The sequence below is a fragment of the Molossus molossus genome, unplaced genomic scaffold (assembly GCF_014108415.1).
Source record: "Molossus molossus isolate mMolMol1 unplaced genomic scaffold, mMolMol1.p scaffold_m16_p_1, whole genome shotgun sequence".
Classification (NCBI taxonomy): domain Eukaryota; kingdom Metazoa; phylum Chordata; class Mammalia; order Chiroptera; family Molossidae; genus Molossus; species Molossus molossus.
The window spans coordinates 251,012,507-251,039,645 of record NW_023425344.1 but is presented as its reverse complement, the minus strand read 5'-3'; the positions used below and the strand labels follow the sequence as shown (position 1 = coordinate 251,039,645).

At 56.4% G+C, this 27,139-nt stretch overlaps 2 protein-coding genes across 4 annotated transcripts in view; one reads left to right on the top strand and one right to left on the bottom strand.

The window, feature by feature from the left end:
• The window catches only part of PPP1R13B (protein phosphatase 1 regulatory subunit 13B), a 97,461-nt gene extending 83,552 nt beyond the window's left edge, over window positions 1-13,909 (top strand). The window contains exons 9-18 of the mRNA XM_036276455.1: window positions 3,359-3,539; window positions 4,727-4,831; window positions 6,687-6,856; window positions 7,230-7,731; window positions 9,036-9,808; window positions 10,332-10,469; window positions 10,555-10,688; window positions 11,713-11,879; window positions 12,832-13,031; window positions 13,568-13,909. Coding sequence (XP_036132348.1) covers window positions 3,359-3,539; window positions 4,727-4,831; window positions 6,687-6,856; window positions 7,230-7,731; window positions 9,036-9,808; window positions 10,332-10,469; window positions 10,555-10,688; window positions 11,713-11,879; window positions 12,832-13,031; window positions 13,568-13,609 — 2,412 coding nt within the window. The 3' untranslated portion in view covers window positions 13,610-13,909. The remainder of the gene's footprint in view (window positions 1-3,358; window positions 3,540-4,726; window positions 4,832-6,686; window positions 6,857-7,229; window positions 7,732-9,035; window positions 9,809-10,331; window positions 10,470-10,554; window positions 10,689-11,712; window positions 11,880-12,831; window positions 13,032-13,567) is intronic.
• Window positions 13,910-14,969: 1,060 nt separating this feature from the next.
• ZFYVE21 (zinc finger FYVE-type containing 21) lies at window positions 14,970-26,676 on the bottom strand. 3 transcript variants are annotated; one of them, XM_036246305.1, is made up of 8 exons: window positions 26,501-26,676; window positions 19,448-19,498; window positions 18,980-19,148; window positions 18,241-18,316; window positions 18,067-18,158; window positions 17,442-17,495; window positions 15,614-15,756; window positions 14,970-15,477 (listed from the first exon to the last, which is right to left on the bottom strand). In XM_036246305.1, the coding sequence occupies exons 1-8, from the start codon at window positions 26,636-26,638 to the stop codon at window positions 15,442-15,444; spliced, it is 759 nt and encodes a 252-aa protein (XP_036102198.1). In that variant the 5' UTR covers window positions 26,639-26,676; the 3' UTR covers window positions 14,970-15,441. The 3 variants fall into 3 exon arrangements, with proteins under 3 accessions (XP_036102198.1, XP_036102202.1, XP_036102200.1); XM_036246309.1 differs by lacking the exon at window positions 17,442-17,495; XM_036246307.1 differs by lacking the exons at window positions 14,970-15,477; window positions 15,614-15,756 and adding an exon at window positions 15,791-16,100.
• Between the last annotated feature and the right edge of the window lie 463 nt (window positions 26,677-27,139).

The following is a 27,139-nucleotide window of genomic DNA, read 5'->3' as shown; positions in this document are numbered from 1 at the left end:
GTATATTGAATTTCAAAAGTAAGTAATCACTGAAAAAAGTTAAAACAGTACAGAAATATTTAAAGGAAAATGTGAAAGTAAGTCCCTTCCACCCTGTTCTCATTCTCAAGGGAGGGTAGTTGTTAATGGTTCCAGTCTTTTACTTAATGCAGACAGAAGGTATTTAATTTTTTCTTATCATTATTTTTTAATAATCACCTGAGGATTTTTAAAAATGGATTTTAGAGAGAAAGGAAGGAAGAGAGAGAGAGAGAAACATCAATTGCTTGCCTCACATATACATCCTGACTGGTAATTGAACCCGCAATCTGGGTGTGTGCCCTGGTTGGGAATCGAACCCATGACCTTTGGGTGAGGGGATGATGCTCCATCCAACTGAACCACATCAGCTAGGACTTAATTTTGTTGTTGTTAATCCTCACCTGAGGATTTTTTCCCATTGATTCTCAGAGTGAAAGGGAGGGAGGGAGACACATCTGTTGTTTGCCTTCTGCACAACCCCCACCATGGGCCAGGAATTGGGGGATCGAACCTGCAGCCTAGGTACATGCCCTTGACTGGAAATTGAACCTGTAATCCTTGGTCCAAGGGCCGACGCTCTAATTGCTTAGCCAAACAGGCCAGGGCCTAATTTTCAATTTAAGTGGAATTGTTAGAATTATATCATTCACACTGTTCTGAACCTAGCCTTTCTTTTTTTTTTCTTTTTTATCCTCACCTGAGACTATTTTTACATTTATCTTTACATAGAGCGAGAGGGAGAGAGGGAGGAAGAAGAGAGAGAGAGAAACATCGATGTGAGAGAGACACATCAATTGGTTGCCACCTACATGACCCCAGCCAGGGCCAGGGACAAACTGCAACTGAGGTACATGCCGTTGGCTGGAATCAAACCTGCGGCCCTTTGGTCTGCGGGCTGATGCTCTAACAGCTGAGCCCAACTGGCTGGAGCCCTAGCCTTTCTTTAAAAACTGTAACATAAGCCCTGGCCAGTTTGGCTCAGCGGTTAGAGCGTTGGCCTGCGGTCCGGAGAGACCCGAGTTCGGTTCCCGCTAAGGGCACGTACTTCGGTTGCAGTTTGTCCCCGGCCCTGGTTGGTTGTGCGGGTGGCAGCCACTCGATGTGTCCCTTCACGTCAATGTTTCTCTCTCTCCCTCCCACTCTATCTGTACCAAAAATGGAAAAATATCCTTGGGTAAGGATAAAAATCAAAAACAAAAAACTGTAACATGGAGCCCAGCTGGTGTGGTTCAGTGGATTGAGTGTCCTCCCATGGACTGAGGGGTCCTGGTTTGATTCCCAGTCAGGGCACATGCCCAGGTTGCAGGCTTGATCCCCCCAGTCGGGGGCGTGCAGGAGGCAGCTGATGGATGATTCTCACATCGATGTTTCTATCTCTCTCTCTCAAAAATTTTTAAAAATTTAAACTGTAACATGGGTATCTTTCTAGGTCATTACTTCACTCCTTTTGTAATTTCTGTATAATACTCCAATTCCCAGCCTTTGGCCCCTTTGCCCAGCCCTGTTTTCGGGCAGGTGTCCTCCAGTCTTGCTCTTGCTCTCCGTGCTTCCGTGCACACAGGCATGGCGAGAGCTTATGCATGGTTGATGAGGGGCTGCTGTGCACTGTCTTTGGGGGATATGGCACTTCCCCTTTCCTCCACTAGTGGTACTCGGGGTTTGAGGGAGACGGTACCTGAGTCAAAGCTGTTTGGCACCCTGCCCTTGGGAGTGGAGAATGGAGCAGGCAGCCGAGCTAGCTGGACAAGGCTTTCAAAGTCTCCTATTCACACCAGTAATTGGTGCTTTCACAGTTTGACAAGTGTCCTTGTGGGCTCTTGCTGCTCTGAAGGTGGCTCTCAGGAGGGGAGGTGTGGGCTTCCGGGGCTGTGCCTACGTGGGATGGGTTAGAAGGATACAAGAGGAAGAAGGTATCTGCCAGTTCTATGGCTTTTGTAATCGGTGGTCTCAGGTGAAAAGTCTCTTGTTTACAGATCTATACTTTTTTTAACCAGAGAGCTTAAAGGTCATTGGTTAATCTGAATAACTGTAATCACAGATAATGGTTTTCCTCTTGATCTCAATGAGCAACACAGAGACCATGAGAGGGCGCATGTATACTCTCCACGACATGACATCTTTAGTTCTGGTGTATTCAGAACATACTCTTCAGTCAGGCCCTCCAGAGAAACAGAACACACGCATATGCATAGATTAAAGAATTGATTTTAAGGAATTGGATCACACAGTTGTGGAGGCTACAGCCTGAAGACCCAGGGAATGACTTGTTGATGTTGCAGCTTAAGTGTGAAAGCCATCTGCAGGCAGAATTCCCTCTTCCTCAGAGGACCGCAGTCCTTCTCTCATAAGGCCTTCATACGGCTGGATGCGGCCCGTCCACATTATGGAGGGCAATCTGCTTTACTCACAGTCTATTGATTTAAATGTTAATCTCCTCTAAAAGTATCCTCACGGCAACACCTATCTAGGTGTGTTTGTCCAAATGTCTAGCCATGTTGACACACACAATTAACCATCACTGACAGCTAGGTAAATTTTACCTTGTGCATTCTACCCAGTTCTTCAAGAGATCTCCTTGAAGAGTTGGTGCTTCTCCCGAGATGTGTCTCCACCCAAAGGTCCCACCTTCCAACAATTGTCAAAGTCATGGACCCTCTCCCCAAAATGATGTGCTCATGCATACAGAATTTTGCAAACAGTTGTAGGAGGGTTGTAGATCTCTCATGGGGTCCTATGGGGATCGATCGGGGAGCCCTAAGGAGTCAGTGATTCTCTAGTTATATCTCTCTTACGGACTCCTGTTGTTGGGCATTGTGGTGTGCCTAGTGCTGCTGGCTGTGGCTTGGCGTCCTTGCTGAGAAGAGCAGAGCTGCCTTCAGCGAACTGGTCAGAGCCTTGCCTGGTTCCAGGACCTGTCACTCACTCAATTGCCTTACAATAACCCTTATCCTGACTTTATGGACGTGGGCACAGAGGTTCAGAGAAGTTAAGTCACTTGCCCAAAGCAGCACAGCAAGTATGTGGCAGAGAAAGGTTTGAAGCCAGCTAGGCTCAGAGCCTAGGCTTTGCGGTCTCTGGGGAAGGGGAGCATCCCCCAGGCAAGAGGGTTACACGGGGGAAGGTGTCCTGGGCAGCAAACGTGGCGTGTATGTAGTTCCTGAATCATAGGTGTTACCAGAGAGGATCACTCATAGGACTGTGGGTCAAGACCCTTCTCAAAGTCTCGCCCATCCTAGACAGCTGTCTTCCAGGTTGATGGGGCTGCCTCAGTACAAATTAGTGGGTGAGTGGTTCAAATTTAAGAGAAAGTTAACTCTCATTTCTTCCCGTTTTGTAGCTGAACCGTGTGAATGGCGCGTCATCGCCACAGTCACCTCTGAGCACACCTGGCAGGGTTGCTGCAGTGGGGCCTTACATCCAGGTGCCCAGCGCTGGCAGCTACTCAGCCCCAGGGGACCCCATAAAGCCCCAGTCTCTCACTGTTGCTTCAGGGGCTGCCCATGGAAGGTCCAAACCCGGTAAGTGGCAGGACCCTCTTCCTGGGGGAGAGTGAGCGGAAGGAGAGCTGTGGGAGCAGCATCCTCAGAGGGGGCCCCTGTGTGCACCCTGTCTCCCCTGAGGCACCATGTCTTCTGGGGCACCTTTGGGAGCTGTGTACTACCACAGTGACCATCCCATAAACAGAGTACTGTGGTTTCTCCTTCCCCACTCATTGTGGCCTTAATCGATCAGAAAGTCCACAGACCATCACTTTGGCCCATGGTCCACCAAAGCGTGTGGTGTGACCGGCCTTGGCCCCAGCACTATGCTGGTGCCCAGCTCTCCTGATGGACTGCCTGCACCCCTCTTTCCCAGCGAAGGGCGGCGGGTTCTCTGTGGAGACTCTGCCTTCCTTCCTCAGAGGAAGGCGGCTGGTTTTAAACCAATGCGCTAAGAGAGCCAGGGCGCCTTTGCAGAAGGGTTTGCGTTATGACTGAGGTGGACAGTCCTGGAATGCAGGTCCAAACGCTGCAGCGTCCTTTCACTGATGATCACAGTCCTGCGGACTGGCCTGTGTCAGGCCGTCGTGTAGGGGGTGTTTTTCAGGACTGTTGGTAGATTTGTGCAGTCTTTTGTTTATTGGCTTCATGTTTTCTTGCCCAGCACCTGCTCTGAGCAGCCACACCTCTGCTGCTCCTGCTGCAGGCCTTGGGGCTCCTTCTGACCCCGGTGGGAGGAAGTGTCACCAGCCCTCAGATGTTGGCCAAGTCTCAGAAGAGTACAGGCTGTGTCTGTGGTCGGTGTAAACCTCTAATTGCAGCCTTCTTTGATAAGCTGTTATTTATAGTTTGAACCACTCTGTGGTGGGAGCAGATTCGTCTGTTTCCAATGGCAGATAATTAGCACAGCCAGGCACTGCTCTGCTGCCTTCATGGTAAACTCTTCTTGAGCTGGGCATGTGTCCCACGTCCCTCTTCTCTGCGGGTGTGTGCTGGGCCCCTCTCAAGGGTTGCTAGGAGAAGACACTCTTGCAGGGCTTAAGAATGTGTCCTTTGGAAATTCAGCACTAGCCTTGTTCTTTCTACTGTGCTGCAAGGTGACAGTGCAATACACTTGGTCACCCCCACACTGGGGCAGAATCTCAGCCCAGATGTGGATCTGGGGAAAGAAATCTTGTTGGGGACTCTAACCCATGTGGTGGCTGTTCTGGTTCCGTGTCACACAGATGGCCATGGTAAACCCAGAGTGACCTGCTCATGGACAGTGTCAGACCTCGACGTTGGGCCTGACTGTGGCTCCGCACGGCACTCTGCAGACCCACTGACGAACCGTATGTCGGCTGGCAGGCCTGGTGGGGAGCTCGGGTCCTTTTTAATACTGCTCAGTCCACACTCGTTCTTTTCTCCAAACTGAGAAAGGTCTGCTGATCATATCTAGACCTGAGAGATGCCACATAAACATAGTTTGTCCTTCCTTCAGCAGACAGTTGCGGGGTGTGGGCTGGTCCACACACACCACGTAGTCCTCAGTGAGGGTTTGAGGGGGCTGGCACAGCAAGAGTATTTTTGTTTCCTTTTTAACAAATTAAGATGATTTCCTGAATTCATTGTGAGGCTTTTAGTTTTATCTTCAGTACAGGAATCTCTCTTCATACTTGAAGAGAATTGTCCCTTTAATAATAAAAATAAATGATCTTCTTTCTATACCTTCTGCCTCATCCTGAAGAAAGAAAATTCCTAGTTCTTCTGTGGCTGATTTCCATAAAATCTCTGGTTGCCATGGGATTTCAGAAGCTGCTGGATGACCACATTCCCTATGACCCTGGGAGGGTATGGGCAGTCTCTCCTCCCGACCCCCGCAGCCGGAGAGTCTGCAGTGGGCTTTCTCCCCATTGGCATGAGTTTTCACCTCGGTGCCTTCCTGTGTGTCTGGCCCATACCTCCCAGTCTCAGATGTAAGGAGACGAGAGAGAAAAGCACTTCTGACCTAGAATAGGCTGGCAGGCCACACACAGCACAGTGACGTTTGGGGCCCTGGACAACCTCAGCAGGACCCTTGCAGCTTGGCTACAACCGTCTGGAGCCCTGCTGCCCGGAGCCTGGGGTGGTTCTCAGCAGCGCAGTAACAGCAGTGTGGCGGTGAGAGCAGTGGTCGCAGTGCTGCTGCAGGGACTGACATGTAGGTGGCTGCCGCCAGTAGGGTCCAGCCTGGTGTCAGAGGCTCTGCTCATCGTCCTGCACATGCCTGGCCTCTCTGGTCGTGCCCAGAGCCTGTGTGAGAGCCAGTCTCTTGTCCATGAGTCTTGGGCTTTGGCTTCCATGCTGCTGTGGCGGGAAGAGTGAATTATCTGCTGCTCCTCAGGTGCCCCGCCTGCCACCCCACCTGCCATGCTGGCCCAAGGGACAAGGGACAAGGGTGCACTGCTCCTGGCAGGGCCCAGACAGTCTCCTGCATTTCTCTTCAACTCATGTGCTGATGGCTGGGATGTTGATCACTTCAGACCAGCCCCTGTGCCTGCAGCAGAGAGAAGCGAGCCTGAGTCAGGACTAGCACCTGGCCCACGGTGTGAGTGAGCCGGGCACCAGCAGTGCTTTGCCCCCCTTTTCCAGTTTGGAAATACTCTGAAAACGTAGCTTCTCAGGAGTTTTTCTGAAACCATAGGCTTGACTGGTTTCTGATCACTGCTGCAGAATGTAGCCTGCCACGCCAATCAGAGGGCCCTGGCGGCCTCCTGGGATCATGGGCCATTTTAGAGAGTAGAAGTTTCTAACATTCAAGGTTGGATTTTCCTTTTAATACTAGAAGCAGTACAGCTCAAACCTGTTATGAAGTCTAAAGTCTTTATTGTTGTGTGTAGTTGTGACTAGTGTTGGAACAGCAAGTGCCAGTGCTTATTTTGTTCATTATTATTGATGCAATGGGTTTGACCTGTATTGAAATGAGGGTTGAGAGTGTCTGTACCGTCCTCCGCCCCTCGCTGGCTGGGTCATCGCTGGAGTCTTCACAGAGTCATGTGGGTGCTGGCGAGGCAGGGCCAGCAGAGGCCACCCTTGGCCCTGCTGTGCTTAAGCTGATGTGGGGAGGGGTGGCCAGCACCTGGTGGGCCACTCCATCAAAATGTGTTGTCCCCAAAAGTGATTTTTCTTTTCTGAAAAATTTTACTTAAAGTCTACGTTCTTTTCAAGCTAATGATGGAAACTGGCCAACGTTAAAACAGAATGTGAGCTCTTCAGTGAAACCGGTGCAGATGGCCAGTGTGGACTGGAAGGACTCGAGCATGGAGGGGCCTCTCAGGCAAGGGACTGTCTCCAGCCAGCCTGTGCCCTTGTCAGCTCTGGGAGCCACGGAGAAACTGGTAGGCCGCTTGGCATGATCCCTGAAACACAGACACCCTCCTAACCACGTCACTGTTCAGCCCTAGTCTTCATCTAAGGGTAGGAGGTGCCAGGAGGCAATTACTCTCATTCGTGTCCAAAGTATACCCAGTCTGAAGGAGTCTGTGGACCCTAAGCACTGAGCAGTGTACCAGCACAAAGGCCTTTAGTCAGGCTTGTTCTGTTGCAGACAAGTGATAGCCCTGCTGTGTTTGATCCCCAGTGTGCCTTGTGCCTGGCCACAGGCCGAATGGGAGGATTACAAGTCCTATTTTGTACTCTCATGTAACTGTGGATGGAAATCTGCTTAACTTTTCAAAGGATGATTTTGTTTTTCTTAACATCTAAATTTAGGGCATCGAGATGGGTAAAATGCCGTCCCCTGTCCCTGGTGTCAGCAAGCAGCTACCTCCGAGCTACGGAACATATCCAAGTCCGGCGCCCGTGGGTCCAGGGTCCACAAACTCCCTGGAGAGGAGGAAGGAGGGCAGCTTGCCCAGGCCCAGCACAGGCCTTTCCAGTCGGCAGAAACCCGGCCCACTGCCCTCCGTGGGCAGTGCCCACCAACCAGGCTCCTCCCAACAGATCCAGCAGAGGATTTCTGTGCCACCGAGTCCCACATACCCGCCCACGGGGCCGCCTGCATTTCCAGCTGGAGATGGCAAACCCGAACTCCCACTGACTGTGGCCATCAGGCCCTTCCTGGCTGATAAAGGGTCAAGGCCACAGTCCCCCAGGAAAGGACCCCAGACAGTGAATTCAAGTTCTATATACTCCATGTACCTCCAGCAAGCCACACCACCTAAGAATTACCAGCCAGCGGCGCATAGCGCCTTAAATAAGTCTGTTAAAGCAGGTACATTGGGTTTATACTCACCTTCTCTTGGGGCCAGGAAGTTATACTTTTATTTAAGAAAATGCCAACCCATATCCTTACATTTGGGCCACATGCTGTCTAGGTGCTTACAGCTCTCATGGCCTTATGAAGTGCAGGTGGTGATCACAGCTGACTTCCTGTCTGAGCTGCCACTTGCCTGCCTCACTCAGGAATTCCAGCCCATAAAGGGCAAGATTGGGGCTTTCCTCTTTCTCTTCTGCCTCATGGTAACTTGTGTGGGAGCTGGCAAAGGAGGCTCTGCCTGGACCTTATCCCCACCTTCCACTGTAGCTGAGCTGGACCCCTGGGGCAGCAGTGCAAGGGGGGTGTCTGCTGCTGGATGCCTCCGCCAGAGCCCACAGTGGAGAAGAGCCCTGATCTGGGTGAAGGGAAATTAGTCCTAGGGGCCAAGACATTAAAGGAAGCAGGGCAGAGAGCAGGGCCTAGTTCCACGCCTGCTGAGGTGGATGACAGTTCTGACCTGGATGGTAAGGTTGGGCGGGGCTTCCTCAGACATTCTTGGGCATGGGCTCCAGACTCAGAATTGAGGGATTCTGGGGGTGCCTGGCTACTCCCTGCCCAGGGACCTCTGAGGCAGGGGCATTGCACTTACCTTGGACTGGGAGAGACAGACCCTTCTCAAGAGCTCTTGGGCCACCAGGCAGACCTTCCTGTCTGGTGTGGCCTGTACTTCATACTGTTCTACTTAGTCCTAGGTGTGCAGAGGTGACGTCTTTCTCCTTGGCCAGAGAACAAGGATGGCTTGTTTGGAATAAGGAGGTCAGGTCCATATCCATTTTAGATTTTCATTATAAGAGCCCCAATTCTGGAACCCCAGAGTAAAAACTGAACAGTTAGATCATCCACCTTCCAAAAGGGATTGGTGAGGTTCTTTGAGCAAAGGACTCGCTTGGGATTTAAATTAAGGTTCACTGCCCTGGCCAGTTTGGCTCAGTTGGTTGGAGTGTCCGTCCTGTGTACAGGTTTGATTCCTGGTCAGGGTACATACCTAGGTTGCAGGTTCAATACCTGGTTGGGGTGTGTGCAGGAGGCAGCTGATCAATGTTTCTCTCTCACATCGATGCTTTTTTTCTCTCCCCCTCTCCTTTCCTCACTCTCTAACATCATTTAAAAACATGTCCTTGAGTGAGGATTAAAAAATAAGTTAAAAAAAAATTAGGGTTCACCAGCCAGGCCTGTCTGTCGTGTAACCAGAGATGCTTAGTGATGAGGCCCCAGGTCCTACAGGATGCTTAAGTTCCCCTGTCCTCTGTCTCCTACAGTGTACGGGAAGCCTGTTTTACCATCAGGTTCGACATCCCCGTCACCGTTGCCGTTTCTTCATGGATCGCTGGCCATAAGCACCTCACAGCCCCAGCCGTCTGTGGAAAGTGCCGAGAAAGAGCCAGAGCAGGACAGTCCGGCCCCGCCCGGGGACGGCACCACTGGCACTATGGAGAGCCTGCCTCGGCCGCTCAGCCCCACCAAACTCACACCCATAGTGCATTCCCCACTGCGCTACCAGAGCGACGCCGACCTGGAGGCCCTGCGCAGGAAGCTGGCCAATGCACCCCGTCCCTTGAAGAAGCGCAGCTCCATCACTGAGCCCGAGGGCCCCGGTGGGCCCAACATCCAGAAGCTGCTCTACCAGCGTTTCAACACCCTGGCTGGTGGCATGGAGGGCACCCCTTTCTATCAGCCCAGCCCCTCGCAGGATCTCACGGGCACCCTGGCCGACGTGGACAATGGGAACACCAACGCCAACGGGAACCTGGGGGAGGCCAGTCCTGCCCAGCCCACAGTCCCCCTCCCCGCTGAGCCTGTCCCCGCCTCGGACGCCAATGACAATGAGCTCCCTTCCCCTGAGCCAGAGGGGCTCATCTGTCCCCAGACCACTCATCAAACAGCTGAGCCTGCGGAGGACAACAACAACAACGTGGCCACAGCCCCGTCCACGGAGCAGGTCCCCAGCCCTGGGGCCGAGGCCCCGTCTCCAGGGGAAGAGCACATTTCCCCATCACTGTCCCCGGTCCTGCTGCCGCTGGCATCCTCTGCGGTGGGTGTGGCCCTAGGCAGGGCCACCAGTGCCAGTGGAGGACCACCTCTGTTAGCCATGTGCTGGGATGGTGGGGCTTGGCACACTGGTCCCTGCCCTTAGAGAGTCAGGCCCAGGGGACAGTGGCTCAGCACACAGGTGGGCTCTGCAGGACAGTGCAGGGCTGCAGGGCTCCTACTGGAGGGCTCAGCAGGAGGCCTGAGAAGTTTTTCCTGAGGCGGGGAAGCTGCCACTGGAGCCCGGAGGGATGCAGCAAGGGGAAGGGTTACCTTCCAGACAGAGGCCTCTGGTGGGAGGTCAGTGCTGATGGAACAGAGCAGGGTTGGGTCCCTCGCAGCTGGTAGGAAGGAGCTGCCCACTCCAGAGGTAGAAGCAGTTAAGAAGCCTGGATGTGTTACCCACCTGGCTCCCTCTCCCTGGCTGCTCCAGAGGCACTGGGGGCGTCAGTCCCATCCCTCCTTGCCCCCAAGGCTGGGGTTGTGATGGGTCACCTTTAAATCAAAAGCCTGCTTCCTCTTTGCAGAGCAAACGAACCAACCTGAAGAAGCCTAACTCAGAGCGCACAGGCCGTGGGTTGCGTGTCCGCTTCAACCCCCTGGCGCTGCTCCTGGACGCTTCCCTGGAAGGAGAGTTTGACCTGGTGCAGAGGATCATCTACGAGGTGAGCTGAGCTGAGCCGAGCCGAGCTCTGACCACTGTGCCCCCACCCCACATCTGGGGCGAGACTCACATACCCTATGTCCCAGGTGGAAGACCCCAGCAAGCCCAATGACGAAGGGATCACCCCCTTGCACAATGCTGTCTGTGCGGGCCACCACCATATTGTGAGGTTCCTGCTGGACTTTGGTGTCAACGTGAACGCCGCTGACAGTGATGGCTGGTGAGCCCCACCTCGGTGCAGGAGGGACGTGAGGGGTCTAGGACACAAAGGGAGTGGGAGTAGAGGGGACCGGGTGCCCACCTCCGTCCTGTGCTTCTCTGCACACCTGGTGCTCTCTGGAGGATGCTGCTAAAGGCACAACTGTGATTTGTGCTTTTTTTTTTTTTTTTTAATGTTTTTACTGTTTTTTTTTAGAGAGAGAGGGAGAGGAAGAGAAACATCTATGAGAGAGCAACATTGATTGGCCACCTCCTGCATGCCCCTCACTGGGGACTGAGCCTGCAACCTGAGCGTGTGCCCTGACCGGGAATTGAACCAGTGACCTCTCGGTGGATGGGACAAGGCTCAACCAACTGAGCCACACAGACCAAGGCTATGGTTCTCTCTCATAACACCTGATGAGGAGGAGGAAGAGGATGATTTTATTTTTGTTGTTAATCCTTACCTGAGGATATTTTTTCCTTGATTTTTACAGAGAGTAGAATTGAGGGAGGGAGAGTGAAAGAGACAGAAACATCGATATGAGACACATTGATTGGTTGCCTCCCACATGTTCCTGACACGGGCCGGGGATTGAACCTGCAACCCAGGTACACACCCTTGACTGGAATCAAACCTGTGACCCTTCAGTCCTCAGGAAGATGCTCTAACCGCTGACCCAAACCGTCCAGGGCCATGTACCTGATTGTTAAGGTGGTAGGCCCACCAAACGTTCTGCAGCCACGACTCACTCTTGTCTGTTTTCAATGGCTGGGTGTCACTGCAGGGTCCTGTGCTGCTATGTAGGCCCCGGCCTCCCGGAGGTGTTACTGTCAACTTCAGGCAGCTGTCTGCATCTGTTTTAGAGGCTGTTCCTCAGGCCATGCCCTGCCCCCCTTCAGGAGTTTATTCGAGGTTCAGAACAGTTCATTAGTAGAAATCACACCACTAAAAAGACAACACAAAATCTGTGGGCACTGAGGCTCAGTGTTCCTGGGCCCCGCTGCCTCCAGGAGCCACGAGCACCTCCCCCTGCCCCTTGCAGGACGCCACTGCACTGCGCCGCCTCTTGCAACAGCGTCCACCTCTGCAAGCAGCTGGTGGAGAGCGGCGCTGCCATTTTTGCCTCAACCATCAGCGATATTGAAACTGCTGCAGACAAGTGTGAAGAGATGGAGGAGGGCTACATCCAGTGTTCCCAGTTTCTGTACGGTACGTGGGGCTGGGGTCCTCTCCTGGGCTGCCATCGGGGCATGCACTGATCTGCTGGGCTGGCGACACCCGAGCTTAACTTCAGGGCAGCCCGGTCAGTCTAGGAGAGGGAGGGCACACTTTCCCTTCAGCTCATTCCTGAGATGTGTCTAAAAATCCGTGTTGGCAGAGGATTCTGTGTCAGATGGCTAAAAACACAGGTTCCCTTCTGTCTGTGGGGATGCCGTCCCTCTAGGCAGAGCTGGGGCAGGGTGACCAGGCAGCGCCACCCAGGACTTGAAGCAGGGCCAGGGACAGGCCAGGGTGCTTACCACTGATGAGTGGAGCTCGCCCTGTCTTAAGTAAGCTGCTTCAGTCCGGGTCAGTCTTTCTAGAGCTGGGACATCTCTGTCTGAGGTTAACCAGTTGCAGGTCACCCATTCCACACCTGACAAGAACCTGTGGGACCAGCCCTGCATTAGACCCTGGGGGAAAAGGGATCACCTGGTATAGGCACCTCCCTGCACAGAGGCAGCTGCCAGCCCTAGAGGCCCATGTGGTGGGACAATGACCACTGCGTTGGGATAGGGAGGCACCAGGTCACCAGCATGTCTGGCCTCTGTTGGTGCCCCCACAGGCGGCTCCTGGGCTTCAGCTCACTCTTTCACCACCATGTGAGAGCTCACTGTCCTCCAAGGCAGTCACCCCACCTCTTCAGTCACCAACTTCTGGAAGTTCTAGGTGTGAGTTGTGGGTTTCACCTAAGAGGCCTTTTAGCAGATTGCCTTTGCCTCTGGACACATGCCTCGGTGGCAGTGCTCCTGTGGCAGCTGCTGGGCCTGGCTTCTGACCTCTCTCAGCCTCCGCATCCCTAGGCCGCCCGAGAGCAGCAGCATGTCTGGTCGGCTCCCACAGCAGGGCTCTCGGCAGCCTGACCTCTGCAGAGACTTGACCATTCGCTGTCCTATTCCAGGGGTTCAGGAGAAGCTGGGTGTGATGAACAAGGGGGTGGTGTATGCTCTGTGGGGCTACGAGGCCCAGAACAGCGACGAGCTGTCCTTCCACGAAGGAGACGCCATCACCATCCTGAGGCGCAAGGATGAAAACGAGACCGAGTGGTGGTGGGCTCGCCTCGGGGACCGGGAGGGCTACGTGCCCAAAAACCTGCTGGGGGTGAGTTCTGAGCTTGCTGTCCTGGGTCTGACTCTGAGGAACTACCCGAACAGCCAGCACAGTGCACCAGGCAGCGTGGGCACATCCTGCTGGGGACCCCAGGAGGGCACTGCCCTTGCCCATGCTTCAGCACCCCCTGCCCACCGGCATGTTTGCAGGGTCGGCCCTGTGGGCAGGCTCGTGTGCCCGGTCCAGGCTGCTCAGTGTGTTTTCCTTGTGGGGAACATCAGCCAACACCGAGACTCACCCCAATCAGAACTTTCTGCAGCCAGAAATTTCCTTATGGGGGTGGGGGGGTGCTTTCACTCCACAAACCTTCACGAACATGGTGCCCAGCCAGGTGCCTGCCCTAGGGGTACAGAGAGTGGCAAGTGCTGTAGGCAGCTCCTAGTGCTGAGAAACAGAGTCACTGGCTGGGTGAGGGGTGCAGGTATTCAGGACGTCAGGGAGGGTCTCATGGGAGGCTGGCAGCGAGCTGGCACCTGGACTGTCCGTGTGTCCTCTCCTTGTGCTGACTTGTTTCCACTGCTCCCCAGCTGTATCCGCGGATCAAGCCCCGACAGCGAACACTTGCCTGAGCCGCCTGCTGGAGCACTGCATGGGCTGGCCCTCGCCAAGGAGCCACTGAGGTCGCCCTGCTGCTCCCACAGATGCAGAAGCTTAAGTGTCTTTCATGGTGCTCACTGCAGCAGACAGCGCCCACAATGTGAAGCCTGCAGGTTATAGGTGAGGCCATTCTCCACTGTCGCCTCCAAGAGGACCGAATTTTGCCAATTACTGTAAATCCAAATAAATACCCAGCTTTCTGAACCACCCCTGTTGCCAATAGAAGCCCTAGAATTAGCCCTCGGTTGGTTGCCAATGAAGACTGATCTCACTGACTTGCCCCAAGGCCACACCCCTCACTCTTCATGTCACCCTCACCCCATGGTGAACACTTGCAGCTGCTGTGAGGTGCAGTCCCCCACTAGAGTCCTGCCATGTTACTGGATATCTCAGAAACCCGCCACCTCCCCTCAGCACCCAGATTGCTTCCTCTCACTACCAAAGGAGCCCTGCAGGAAAACTCGCGCCCAGTGGGGGTCCTGACATGGGGCTCCACTTCCTGTTCTGGCCTGTGATGCTGGGCTGGACTCCAAGTCTCCGGGCACAGGGGCCCTTAAGACCAGGTGGCCCGTGGTCAGGACCTCAGCACAGCACTCCCCTCCTCTGCTCACAGCTGCCTTCTCTGCGGCCTCTTACAACCCAGGTGGGGGTCTGATCCCCGCACAGCATGGACGTTGTGTGGAGCTGGCAGACCCCACAGCCCACGGGCCAGGGAGCCTGAGGTCGGTCCTTCAGGTGGCATGGACCTCAGGAGGGACAGCCACGGGGCACGAGGGCGGGGCCCCACCGCCCCAGTTGGGCCAGCCATGATGCAATAACCTCTGCCCCAGCTCCAGACCTAAAAGAAGGCCTTTCACCGAAGTCAGCTGTACGCACAGGCTTTTATACCAAAAGTATTTTTTGACTAGAACATTCGAAACTGCCAGGATGATGCTGGAAATGTTCTCTCATTAAAATCCAGGCCCTTAGGCTTTATTTTCCATGTCTGAGTCTGTGTATAATTTATGTATAAATGTGTGTATAGATCCATTGCTGTAGTTGGTCCCTTTAAGCATTGACTGTACACAGTGGTGAAAAGGCAAACATCCAGTGGGGCAGTCCCTGCTGGAAGTGACGCTGCGTCCTTGCCACCACTGATGCCGTGTAAATGTGCACAATAAACCGCTGTCTCTCACTGTGGCTGCGCGTCATGTGTTCCGAAGCCAGCACAGAGCTGTCCCAGGAATGCTCATTGATCTGGACACAGTGAGGCAAGGCCCGACCATATTTTCAAAATAGGTTTAATCAAGCTTTATATACAAATTGTTGTACAATTACTTTAATAAAGTGAAATAGTAAGTGAAAAGTACGAAACACAAAGCTGGCTCCTTCCCCATAGTGAAGTATGAAAGGTTTGTGCGTAGCCCCTCATTATTAGTGTGTGGTAAATGAATCTTTGGACCGGGCTCGGCAGGTTCCAGGGCAAAGCTGGCCCGAGTTCCCACAGCCCCGATCCTCCCTGTGAGAGAATTAATAAAATGAGTATCGAGGGACCAGAACCTTCTAGTAAACCTGGACTCATAAAAACATGGTATAGATTGTTAAAAACAGTTCAGCAGTAGTGTAGCTGGGTCTCTCCCACCCCGCTTAAGTATCATCAAGAAAACAGGCTCTAAAGCGGGAAGCTGCTGGCAGTGTCGTATTGCACTAGGGAAGTGAGCGCTGTTCCCCCCAGGTCTCCAGCTGCCCTCCTAGCACACTGGGGTCAGCGTGAGCGCAGACGGCGGGCTCTCTGTTCTGAGCACATAGGCCGGCCCACGTGCAGTTACTGGTCCCGAGATTCGCAGAGGAGCTTGGCAGCCTGCAGGGTAACGAGAAACAAATGTGCTGGTTCTGCACCTGGTTGGAGCTGGGGTAGGCACCCTCCAGCTGCGCAGGAGGCAGGTCTTGCCCTGGGGAAGGAGAGCCCCTGTGCCAACCACCCTGGGCCCCAGTACCTTGTGCATGGCCACCAGCCACACGGTGGACGGCCGCCTGCTGCCATTTGCATCTTCTCCTGCAGTCAGCTTCAGCTGGGTCATGCCCTCTGACCCTGGAATTGAGTACTGCAGGGACATGCCTGTCGCCCGTGCATTGCCTCCTGGAGGATGAGGGAGACAGGTAAGCAGGCTCAGATGCCACCAGCCCTGGTGTGTCCAGAGTGCCTCCCACCCCTCATGCTGGTCTAGGAGATGGCCTGGTGGCAGGACCTATGCTCGGGAGGCACTCAGTGAACATGAGCTCCTTGGGCCTTCTGGTAGAAGACCCCAAGTTCACAGGATGGAAAAGGGAGTTACCTGTCCTGGAGGCCTCCAAGGCCCGAAACCAATCCTATCACACCACTGAGAGCCAAGAGAGAAATGCTGAACCTCCTGGTCGTGGGGGTTCCTGCCCGTGGGAAGCCCGACAAGGCAGTGGCTGGCCAGGTGGTCACAGCTGAGGGCACTGAGCATGCAAACAGGGTTCAGTACCAGAGAAGCACCACCACCCTGGTCACCAACCCAAGGGGCCAGCACTCAACCCGGACACTCGAGCTCCCAGACAAGTGCCATGTGGGAGATGGGCATGCCGGGACACTGCCCATCTCTGGGCCAGGATCAGCTGCCCCACTGGTGACTCACTTCCAACACTTCCTCTGACAATCAGCCGCTCAGGACAGAGGGCTCCTCAGTCAGGAAAGCCATGTGGAGAGCAGGCCCCACAGCGAACATCGCGACAGCGTTACGTGGTGACTGCAGGAGGAATGCTCCATGGAGCAGTCATCCACCTGGGAAGGCTCCTTCCATCCGCCCATCTCTGCACCACAGAGAGAGGCCTACCCAACCGAGTGCCATCGCCACTGTGAAGTGCTGTCCCCCAGGCCTGGGAGGCCTCATTCCTGGGCTCTTGTCAGTCTGGCTCATGTCTGACTGGGCTCCTTGCAGGCGTCCCCCCGAGCTCACCCACCACCTGCTGCTGTAAGTAGAGTTTTACTGGCACATGGCCATGGTGTGTATTCCTATCTCCTGGCTGCCTTTACACTTTGCAACAATTCCTGTGGCCAGCAAAGCTGAGTACAGTTACTTCCTGGCCCCCGACAGGCCAGCGGCCACTCCTCTGGCTGGCCTTCAGCTCAGGGAGCTGGTTCCAGTACTCATCCCAGGGGATGCAGTGTTAGGGTTTAAGTCCTAGGAAAACTTGGCAGAGCAGGGCCCACTGTGCTCCCTAAACTGCCACAAGGGGGCATGCGGTGCCCTGGGGCCCTGCCAGGACAAAGACCAGAGGCTTCAGGAGGCCAGCTGGGGTAGAGACCTAGACCTCCTCCCTGGCTCAGGCTCTCCAGACCCCGCCCTTTGCCCCAGGGCGTATTTAACTGCCAGACTGGGGGACCAAGGAGACCAAGGTGGTGAAACACTGGCCTGGCTCTGCCGTGCCCAGGGCAGAATCAGAGCCCCGAAGGCTGCAGAGGCTCCTGGGAGGCACACTGAGCCAGTGTGACAGGGCAGGAAGGTGCTGGAAGGGCCGCCCATGCCCTGCTCCCGGACACCCGACTCGACCTGCTCAGGGACAGCAGTCCCAACAAGAAGTTGTGAAATAGTGGGTGGCACTTCCCCTGTGGTTAGCAAATCCACTTCTGCGGAGTATTTTCATGCATCCTTTGGATGTCCATCTCTTGGACCCAACCCTCTTTCAAACTGACAGAAGCGAGTGAGCATTTCACAGAGGCCCCTGGCGTGACCCCCGACCCCAGACAGGAGCAGAGGATGGGGCGCAGGGCCACAGCATGCTGGGCAGAGTGAGGCTGACCTTCACAGGTGGGCTGGCTTCCCAGGAGGCTGGTGTAAGTGTGAATGTCTTTTTCTAACCAGGAAGGTAGGCAGACAGGAGAGAAGAACAATTGAGAGCCCGTCAGAAAACAGAAAGCAAGAAGGATTAGTCAGAAAACAGGAAGGATTAAGTCACTTGGTTTTCCAGCAGAAAGATAGCCTGAGGCACAGAAGTTTAATAGGAAAGACCCAAACTGGGCTAAATGCCCTGGGAGCCAAGGAAAGGTAAAAACTTCCTGTGTACAGACACCTGACCGCACTGGGAGGGCCCAATCCGCCCCATTCCAGCCCCTTTGGGGATCCGGGTGATGCAGGGGCACATGGCCCTCTCCTCTCAGCTGGAGCTGCAGTGCACAAAGCACTATGGGAGAGCATCGGTACAACACGATCAGGCGAGCCCTCCTTATGTTCTCTGCTATGACCCCCCACTCACTTGGTGAGTTCCTAAAGCCACGGAGCAAACACCAGCCCACAGAAGAGGGTGGGCAGGCATCTCCAAGACCCCACCAACAGGCTGAGCACCCGTCCTCAGTGCCGCTGCATTCCCCCGAAAGTCACCCCAGCTGGCACCTGCTCCCCATTCAGAACAGGGCAAGTGCGTTTACCTCCAGCGGGGAAGCCTTCCGTGAGAATCTGCACGGTCGAAATGTGTGCGACTTCAATCTCGTGGTGGCTGTCCCCATCCAGAAGCAGGTATCTGTCAAACAGGGTGTCCCCACGCGTCACCTGAGGGCTCCGTGTGACAGAGCTGTCAGTGCCAAGCAGGTTCTGCCTCTTACCTCTGGTTGTTGGAAAGACGACAAACCATTGTTTCCGATTTCTCTGAGTTTCCGAAAGTTACAAGGAAGGTGGCTCCTTGGGGCACAAAAACAAGCATGAGAATACAGCCAGCTCCTTCCAGTCACCCTTCCCCACCAGGCGCGAGGAAAACGAGTGAGAAGCCACAGCTGTGCTCCAGGGGCCCTCGCTGGGGCAGGAAGATGCCTCCGAGGCTCTGCTGGCGAAGTGCCCTCACCGCGTGCTTTCCAGAAGGCCCAGACCAGAGCACTGACCACCCGCACACTGCAGGAGCCCAGGACAGCCTGGGTGCCGAGAATGCCCTCGATCAAGGCCCCAGGACCCACAGGCCTGCAGGAGAGGAGCCAGAGCAGGCACAGCGGGGAGGAGGGGTGCTGGGAGGCGGACCTTTAGTCGGCAGAGGGCTGGTCCTCTGGCATCACCCACGCCCCGAAATGGCTGGGTGGACAGTCTTGCATGCAGCTGGCCCCACTGTCCCGGGGCCAGTTCGGCACCCATGTGAGAACTGCGCTGCGCCAGGCCCAGGGCCCCCACCCAAAAAGCATCCCAACTAGGGGCCCAAGCCCAGCAAAGTGAGACCAACGTGGTAGGCGACGTCTGCCTCTGAAGAGAGAGCTGTCTCCACACCTGCTTCCGCAGGAATCCTGGAGATGGAGGGTGAGACGACCTCCGGACAGGCGGCCACAGCCCGCGCCCCGCGCCCCGCGCCCCGCCGCTCACCGCTCAGCAGCACCCGGAGCTGCTTGTCGAAGAACTCCGCCTCCTTGCGAGACACCAGCGCGCAGGCCGAGCACTGCCGCACGGGATCCACGAAGCACATGCGCGGCAGCGCCACCTTCTGGCCGCAGCACTTGTCGCAGAAGCACTTCCCGCAGCGGCGGCAGTGGTGCTGGGGAGAAGGGGGACAGTGAGCGGGGACAATGCGCTCCTCCCCACACGGACCTAAGGTCCTCCTGCCAGTGGCCCGGACACCACATCTCTGCTCTGCACCCCATTACACGCTCAGAGCAGGACACCCCGCAGGGCATGAACCGGCTGTGGCCAGTGGTGCCCAGCAGGTCACATGGGTGTGCGAGCAGCGCTCTGGGATCTGGGCTCAGTCACCGGCTCCTGTGCTCTTAGGCAGCCCCAGGAAGGGCAGGTGTCCGTCTGGGCCCTGCCCTCCCCCCCCCCACGGCCTCAGCTCACCTTTCTGGTGAGAAAGTCAAACTTGGCATCACACTGCATACACCTTGGACACTAGGAGAGAAGGGGACAACCATCAGAACTCTGAGGACACCCAGCCTGTAAGAAACACCGATCGGCTGCCTCCCGTACATGCCCGACTGAGGATCCAACCCACAACCTTTTGATGTGCTGGACCACACTCCAACCAACTGAGCCCCCCCGCCAGGGCCTCTTTGCTTTTAAGTGCTTTCTGGAGGTGGATATAGGCCTGGCCCCCCGAACCCCCGGCCTTCCAGAACCATCTACAGTGCCCTTGCAGACCCCTGCGCTGCTGCTGCACCCAGGCCTGCCACAGGCGCTGGTCTGTCAGTTCCAAAAGGCTCCGGGTGTCTGCTCAGGCCTCTGAGCCGGCCACTCTCTCCCGTGACCCCGACACCCTCCAGCCACAGAACCCATGGAGGAAGCGCCGAGGGGGCTGTAGCCAGCAAGGCTAAATGACAGCAGGCTCACAGGGGCCGGTCCTACTAAGTGTGACAGCTCCAGCCGGGACGCATCCTCCCAGGGTCCGAGTCACCGCAGACCCCGCTGCCAGGCACTGCCTCCAGTCACTGCAAGGCCCACATGCCCCGGCAAGTCTAAAGCCAATCTCTGAACAGAAGACCACATCTAGAATTTTAAAATTGCTCCCTTAAAACCAGTGATATAGAAGGATTTCATTCCTCTAAACAACCAGTGATGTTCTTCAGAAAACAGGACTTTAAACACAGTGACCGCCCTGGCTGGTCTGGCTCAGCAGTTAGAGCGTCGGCCCGCGGACTGGGTTTGGTTCCCGCTAAGGGCACGTACCTCGATTGCAGTTTGTCCCCAGCCCCGGTTGGGTCGTGTGGGTGGCAGCCAGGCGATGTGTCTCTCTCACATGGATGTTTCTCTCTCTTACCCCCTCTCTCCTGCTTTATCTGAAGATAAATGCTGGGAAAAAAATGTCCTCGGGTGAGGATAAAAAACAAAAAGCAAGCCCTGGCCGGTTTGGCTCAGCGGTTAGAGCATCGGCCTGCGGTCCGGAGAGACCCGGGTTCGGTTCCCGCTAAGGGCACGTACCTCGGTTGCAGTTTGTCCCCGGCCCTGGTTGGTCGTGCGGGTGGCAGCCACTCGATGTGTCCTTTCACGTCGATGTTTCTCTCTCTCTCTCCCTTCCTCTCTCTCCCTCCCACTCTATCTGTACAAAAAATGGAAAAATGTCCTCGGGTGAGGATAAAAACAAAAAACAAAAAACAAAAAAAACAAAAAGCAAGCCGATCCCCCACTGACTGTGTAAGAGGAAAGGCAGTTTTGAAATTCTCAGCAGAGCAGTGTAGCATGAAAGGGAACTAAAGAAGGAAGTAAAGCAGCGGGTGAAGATCTGAGAGACCACCGCCCCAGAACTAGCACCTGCCTGGTAAGGGCACAGGGCACAGTGGCCGGGCTCTGGGAAATGCTACCTGGGGAGAGAGAATGCACCCGTGTCCAGAAACCGGCTGGGACCCACTCCTCCCACCATGTGCAGCAAGTGTCTGTGATGCCAGCCTCTCATTGCCCCCGGAGGGCAGGGCTGATGGCCACACAGGCACAATCACAGGGGCCCCAGGTCTGCCGGGGTGGCCCACCAAAGGGCCTTGAGGAAGCTTAGGAAGGCGGAGTTTGGCCAGGTGCAGGTGGAGGCGGGAGAGGCGTGCTCACAGGGACGCACAGGTGCATACAGACCATCTGCCCCTGGATCCCTAGCTGGGCCGACTCAGGCCGTGTCATAGACAGATGGACACCTTGCCAGGGTGGGACTAGCAGTGGCCTCTGAAAGCCTCTTATTCCCCGGAAGCAGTGTCAATAGGAGCCTCCTGGTACCACGGGAGGAAGCCAGTGAGGAGGAGTGGCCCCTGGGCAGCCCCTGTGGCTCCACCTCCTACCACCCTCCTGGATGCTGGCTCCTCACTGGCCCAGTGAGCAGCAGACATGTGACGACTTGGGACAAGGCCCAGACAGGGTCTGTGAATGGAGCCACGGGCAGGAAGAGAATCAAAAAGGGCCCCGTACCGGACCTGGGGCAAAGCCTTCAGGATAGAAGGGGCCCTGGGCTGTTTAGAGGCCTGGGTCTCTGCCGACCTACTTCCCCCACAGGTGCCCAGGTCAACTCTTCACAAGTCCCTGCCCCCAAAGGTCAAGTCCCTGCCCCCAAAGAGTCTCCCCTCGAAGGTAACATAGTCCAAAAATGCAAAGTTTGGAAAGTTCAAAGGAATGTGAAGCCCTGGCCTGTTTGGCTCAGCGGTTGGAGTATCGGCAGCAAACCAAAGGGTCGAAGAGTTGCAGGTTCAATCCCCGTCCCCAGTAGGGGTCCTGCAGGAGGCAACCAATCGATGTGTCTCTCTCACATCAATTCTTTCTCTCTCTCTCCCTCCTGTCCACTCTATCTGAAGATAATGGAAAAATACCCTCGGTGAGGTTTAACAAAACAAAAAAAGTTACTACAAAAAGAGCAAAGTTTAGGACACATGCCTACCTTCCCTTTGAGGCGGGAGGACAGTCACACCCTCCCACCTGGGTGCCTGGCCCCAGGCTTTCACTAGACCATTTGTTAGGGTCCTCAAAAATAAGTGTCATAGCCCTGGTTTGGCTCAGCAGTTAGAGCGTCACCTGCAGACCAGAGAGTCCGGGTTCGGTTCCCACTAAGGGCACGTACCTCGGTTGCAGTTTGTCCCCAGCCCTGGTTGGGGTCGTGTGGGTGGCAGCCACTCGATGTGTCTCTCTCACATCGCTGTTTCTCTCTCTCTCTTCTTCCCTCTCTCCCTCCCGCGTTATCTGAAGACAAAGGTGTCCTTAGGTGAGGATAAAAAATAAAATATATATATATATCATTTAAGTTTTTAAAAATACATGTATTGATGTATCTTTGTTGAAAGATAATCCTCTTTGAAGAGTAAAAACACACCTCCTACAAATAAAAAAATGAACCTGTGTCCAAGACTTAATCAGTGAGGGACCCAGTCAGAGTCAGAAACCCAGCTCCCAGGTGAATCCGGGAGGGGCCTAGACCCGTCCACCACACAGCAGGTCTCTACAACGTACAGGTGGTCACAGCTCAGAGAACACAAGGTGCAGACACCACAGACCACATCCTAGCAACTCTGGTGACCCTCTAGACACCAGGAACCCCGCCGTGGCCTCAGGCCGGTCTCTCCCAGAGCCGCAGAGCACCGTGGCCGCAGGGCACCGTGGGCCGCTCCCCAGACTGGGCAGTGCCAGCTAGATGAACTCACCTTCAGTGTTCTGGGAAGTGTTCTGCAAAGAGCCCGCTTCCCATGTGACCCAGTGAAGACTCATAGATGCCGCTCCCCACCCAGGATGCTGACCCCAAATTCCACTCTTCACCTGGCGGGCCTGTGTGTCCCCACTCATCAGTCGGAATCAGTGCCCACGCCCCCGACTCATCACACTTCAGTTAAGCTTCTCTCCTTCCTACAGGCTCCTGAATCTGACCTCCTCAGCCTGACACGGCTGACCTGGGCGACGCACCCTGGTCTTGTCGGGTCACACCACTGCACCTGAATGTCCCCCTCCCCCTGCACCTCCGCCTGCTCTCTCCCAGCCTGGCCACCCCCATAAAGCCCTCTTCTGCCTGACCTCAGAGACCCCCTCCTGGGGCAGTGTGCGAAGCCCGCCCTCTGCCAGGACCTGTGGGATGAGCCCTCCCCCGCCTGCCTCTGTGGTACGTCTAACACACCGGTGCGCGCCCCGAGCTCTGCACCACGCTGTCGTCCTCACTGGAGATACCCAGTGTTGAGGACAGGACGAAAGGGGTACAAAACTGCATGGGTTTAAGGAGAAAACTCAATCCTTTGGCTGCTTGGGACTAGTCCTTAGGGCACATGCCGAGAGGACCCGCTGCCGAGGCTGCTCTGTGCCATCAGACGCTTCGATGGCAGGTCCCACAGCCCTGAGCTGATCCTCAGGCTTCCCCAGCTCCCTGCCCACGAGCTTCTAGGGGCACAGGCTGCAGAACCCTCGGGTTCACACTAGAGAAGCGATCCTCAGTTATTTCTGGGGCAGGAACCCCTCAGAAGCTGAAAGCTACAGGCTTATGCACCACCCCCCCCAAATTTCCAACACTATAAGGGATGTCCCTGAGGGCCCAGGGTCAGGCATCTTGTAAGGACAGTGGGTGTGGCCTGGCTGGCCTCAGACCACCAAGGAAGATGGAGCCAAAGTGACACTAATCTGTGTAACCCTTTGCCATCCCCCCCCCCCGCCCCGCCCAGGTCCAGGGCACCACGAACAAACCTTCCTCACAAGTAAGTGAGTCTCGCCCTGGCAGGTTTGGCTCAGCAGTTAGAGCGTCGGCCCGTGGACCGGAGAGACCCGGGTTCGGTTCCCACTAAGGGCACGTACCTTGGTTGCAGTTTGCCCCCAGCCCCCGGTTGGGGTTGTGTGGGTGGCAACCAGTCGATGTGTCTCTCTCTCTCTTCCCCCTCTCTCCCTCCCGCTCTGTCTGAAGATAAATGCAAAAATGGCCTCGAGTGAGGATAAAAACAAAAACAAAACAAATGGGTCTCCACTCGGAGCCATCTCCCTGCACACAGTGGTCCTAGCGTCCCCAGAACGCTGACCAGGCAGAGTACGGCTGAATGCATGCAGCTGGGCACTGCCCAGCATCAGGGCACCAGGCAGGCGCCAGCGTGTGCGCCACACCCTCCTTTCTGGAGGGGCACCTGCCATCCTTCCAACACGGGAAAGAAACCTGTCAGGGAGGCACCACGCCTCAAGCATTTCAACCCAACTTGATCAGAATTTCGCAAGAGTCCTCCAGAGGGCCTGGGCTGGGCCCGAGACACTCCTGCCCCCGGCTGAATTCCACAGCGCAGCCAGCAGCCAGCGAGGAAGGCAGGGACAGGCACCAAGGGCTCTAGCGAGGGGAGCCCCGGGGGGGGGGGGGGTGAGCACAGCAGTCAGCAGGGCCTGGGCTGGGGGGCTGCCCAGACCACAGCCTCCACACAGCCACACAGGCCCGCACGGGCCACATGTCCGCGTGGAAATTCCATGGGGATCAGAGACAAAAACGTCTCAAGAGGCTCCTGAGGGGGCAAGAGGGGGAAAAGCTGGCACCCCCTGGCCAGGCCTCCAGGATAGCCCCGGCGCGGGCCACCTGCGTTGGCCCAGGCTGTGGCCCCAGCCACACCGTGGAAGAGACCAGCTGGCCTCTATCTGCGAGGCCACTCACTGGCCTTCTTTTACGTCACTTTGTGCTATTTTGATTTCTTGACGATGGCACTGCTCCCTCACAGCTCAGTGAACTCTGGGACACGTACTCACAAGGAGAGTCCCGCTCTGCCTTTTTCCCCTTTGACTGCCCTTTAACAGCACTGACCAAGGAAGCGTGTGAGAGAAGGTACATTCTGTGAGTCCACAGGACCAGCACCTTGGGCAGAAATGCAGAAAAGAAAGGGTGCAACTGAGCGACGAGAAACCGGGGAGCCTGTGGCCTGGCATGCTCCCCATCATCGCCCTGGTGGCCTGGGCAACTCCCACCCTCCCTGTGCGCTGGCCTCTCTCAACTCTCTCAACACAGTGACTGCCACCCACTGCCAGTTCTCCAGGCCTCCGAGGGGAAGGGGAGGTGTCCTCCTCCTGCAGCCCTGCCCCCCAACTGCCCCCACTTCACTACCCCACTGCTTTAAAAACAGGGATGTCATTCCTCTGGAGAAAACCTGCCACCGTAAGGGAGATTCTCAGGGAGAGGGGACAGCAGTTGGTCCCCGCGTGGGGGCTCTAAGTTAAGCACCCTCAAAGCACTTGGATGGTCTCACTGTCATGTGGATGACCATGACAAACGGAAAGGAGCAAACCATGGGTACAACGGCCGGGGGTCACCAGAGCGAAGGGGGAAGAGGGTAAAGCAAGGGGACACTAGATTTCGGTGGATGTCCTGTTAGAAAGTCCTGCCCCTGAAGTTGATATAATGTTATCAAACAATGCTACCCCAACACATTTAGTTTTAAAAAAGTCACAGCACTTGATGCTTTTTAGACAAATCTGATTGACAGGAATGCACGCGACTCTTCCGCCTGGCTTTGGTAACGGAGAATTACTGGCGGATGGGCCGGAGTCCAAACCCCTGGCGTGTCACAAAAGGGCCATCAGGTACGGCGCCCACCCGCCACCAGGGCAGCTCCCGGCCGCGCCCTCCCCTCTGGCAGCCTCAGGCGCTCCTGTCACTCGGAGCAGGTGCAGCTCCCCAAACAGGACGCGCCCCTGCTCTCCACCAGGAGGCTCCGCGCAAACGCCCCGCCACGCCCCCCCCCCACGCAGTCCACGCAGCGGGGCGCCCCCTGCAGAGAAGGTTGTACTAAAAATAAGCATCGGGCTCCGCTCCCCTCGACTGGGGGCTGCAACTGGGTCTCGATGGTCCCCACCCCAGAAACTCAACTGTTGTCGTGGAATTTCACAGATGACCTCCAGGTGGGCCAAGCCCGGGACACTCGGGACGGGAGGTCCGTGCAAGTGACACAGAAGCTCGGGGAGGGGCGTGGATGGGGGACTTCGGGCGCCCCGAGAGAGAGCGCCAGGAAGAAGGCAGAGTGCCCAAGGGCCCGGGAAGGGTGGAGCGCGGGCAGCGGAGCCGGGGACTGCCCAGGGTGCGGAGCACGGTGCCCGAGTGCGGCCGTGAGAGGACGGGCGGGAGCCAGAGGAGGGGAGCGGGGAACAGGGAGCTGGTCGGGCTGGGGAGGGGCGTCGGGGAGGCGGGGAGGCGGTGTGGGCCCGGGGCGAGTACGCGGGGACGGAAGGGGACGGAGAGAGTAGGGGGTGCCCGGGAGGCGAGGCAGGTCCGGGGCGCACTTGGGGTGTGCGGACGGGGGTCCTGGGTGCGGACGGAGGCCCGGGGAGCGGACGGGTTCAAGGTGCGGACGCGGGTCCGGGGTGCAGACGTGGGGCTCTGGGGTGACGATGCGGGTTCGGGGTGCGGGCGGGGGTCTCCGGGGCGCGGACGCGGGTTTCGGGGCCGTGGGTCCGGAGCGCCGACGGGGGCGCTGGCGGGCGGCCGAGACCTACCTCCTTGTCCGGGACCCACTGCGGCTCCTCCAGGCCGAACGGGCTGCCGAAGGCGCGGTGCTCGGGCACCATGCGCAGGCCGCTTGGCGAGCGCACCAACTTCTTGGCGTCGCAGCGGGAGGCCACCTCGGAGGACATGACGCGACTCCAGCGATCGCCCACCGCCCTCGCACGGCCCTAGCCCCTCCAAAAGCCCCGCCCTGCCCATGCAGCTGACAGCGCCTGCGCCCAATCGGCACGCTCGGCTCGAAGCTCGGACCAATCGGTGCCCGGGACCTGCCCCATCGCTTCTCTCTCCAATCGGCGCTAGGGCACCTCCCCTGCCACCCTGTGGTCAGTCACCAATCGGTATTGAGGGCCGGCCCAGGTACGCTCCACCCCTCTCAAGGAGCTTGAGACTTTGGATTGGTCAGTTTGTCTGTGACGTGAATTGGCGTTCTCTCTGATTGGCGTATCAGGCGCGGGGCGCCTGGCGCTCATTGGAAGAGGAGGTTGCGAGGGGCGGGACGGCGCGAATGTGGAGCGTGCTTGAGGTGGGAACCGCTGTCGGTGGGGCTCGGGTCGGGGCGCGGGGCCTAGGAGGCTGGGCGAGGGCAGAGGGCGGCTGGGGCACAGGGCTTAGCGGGGTCCTGGCGGTGA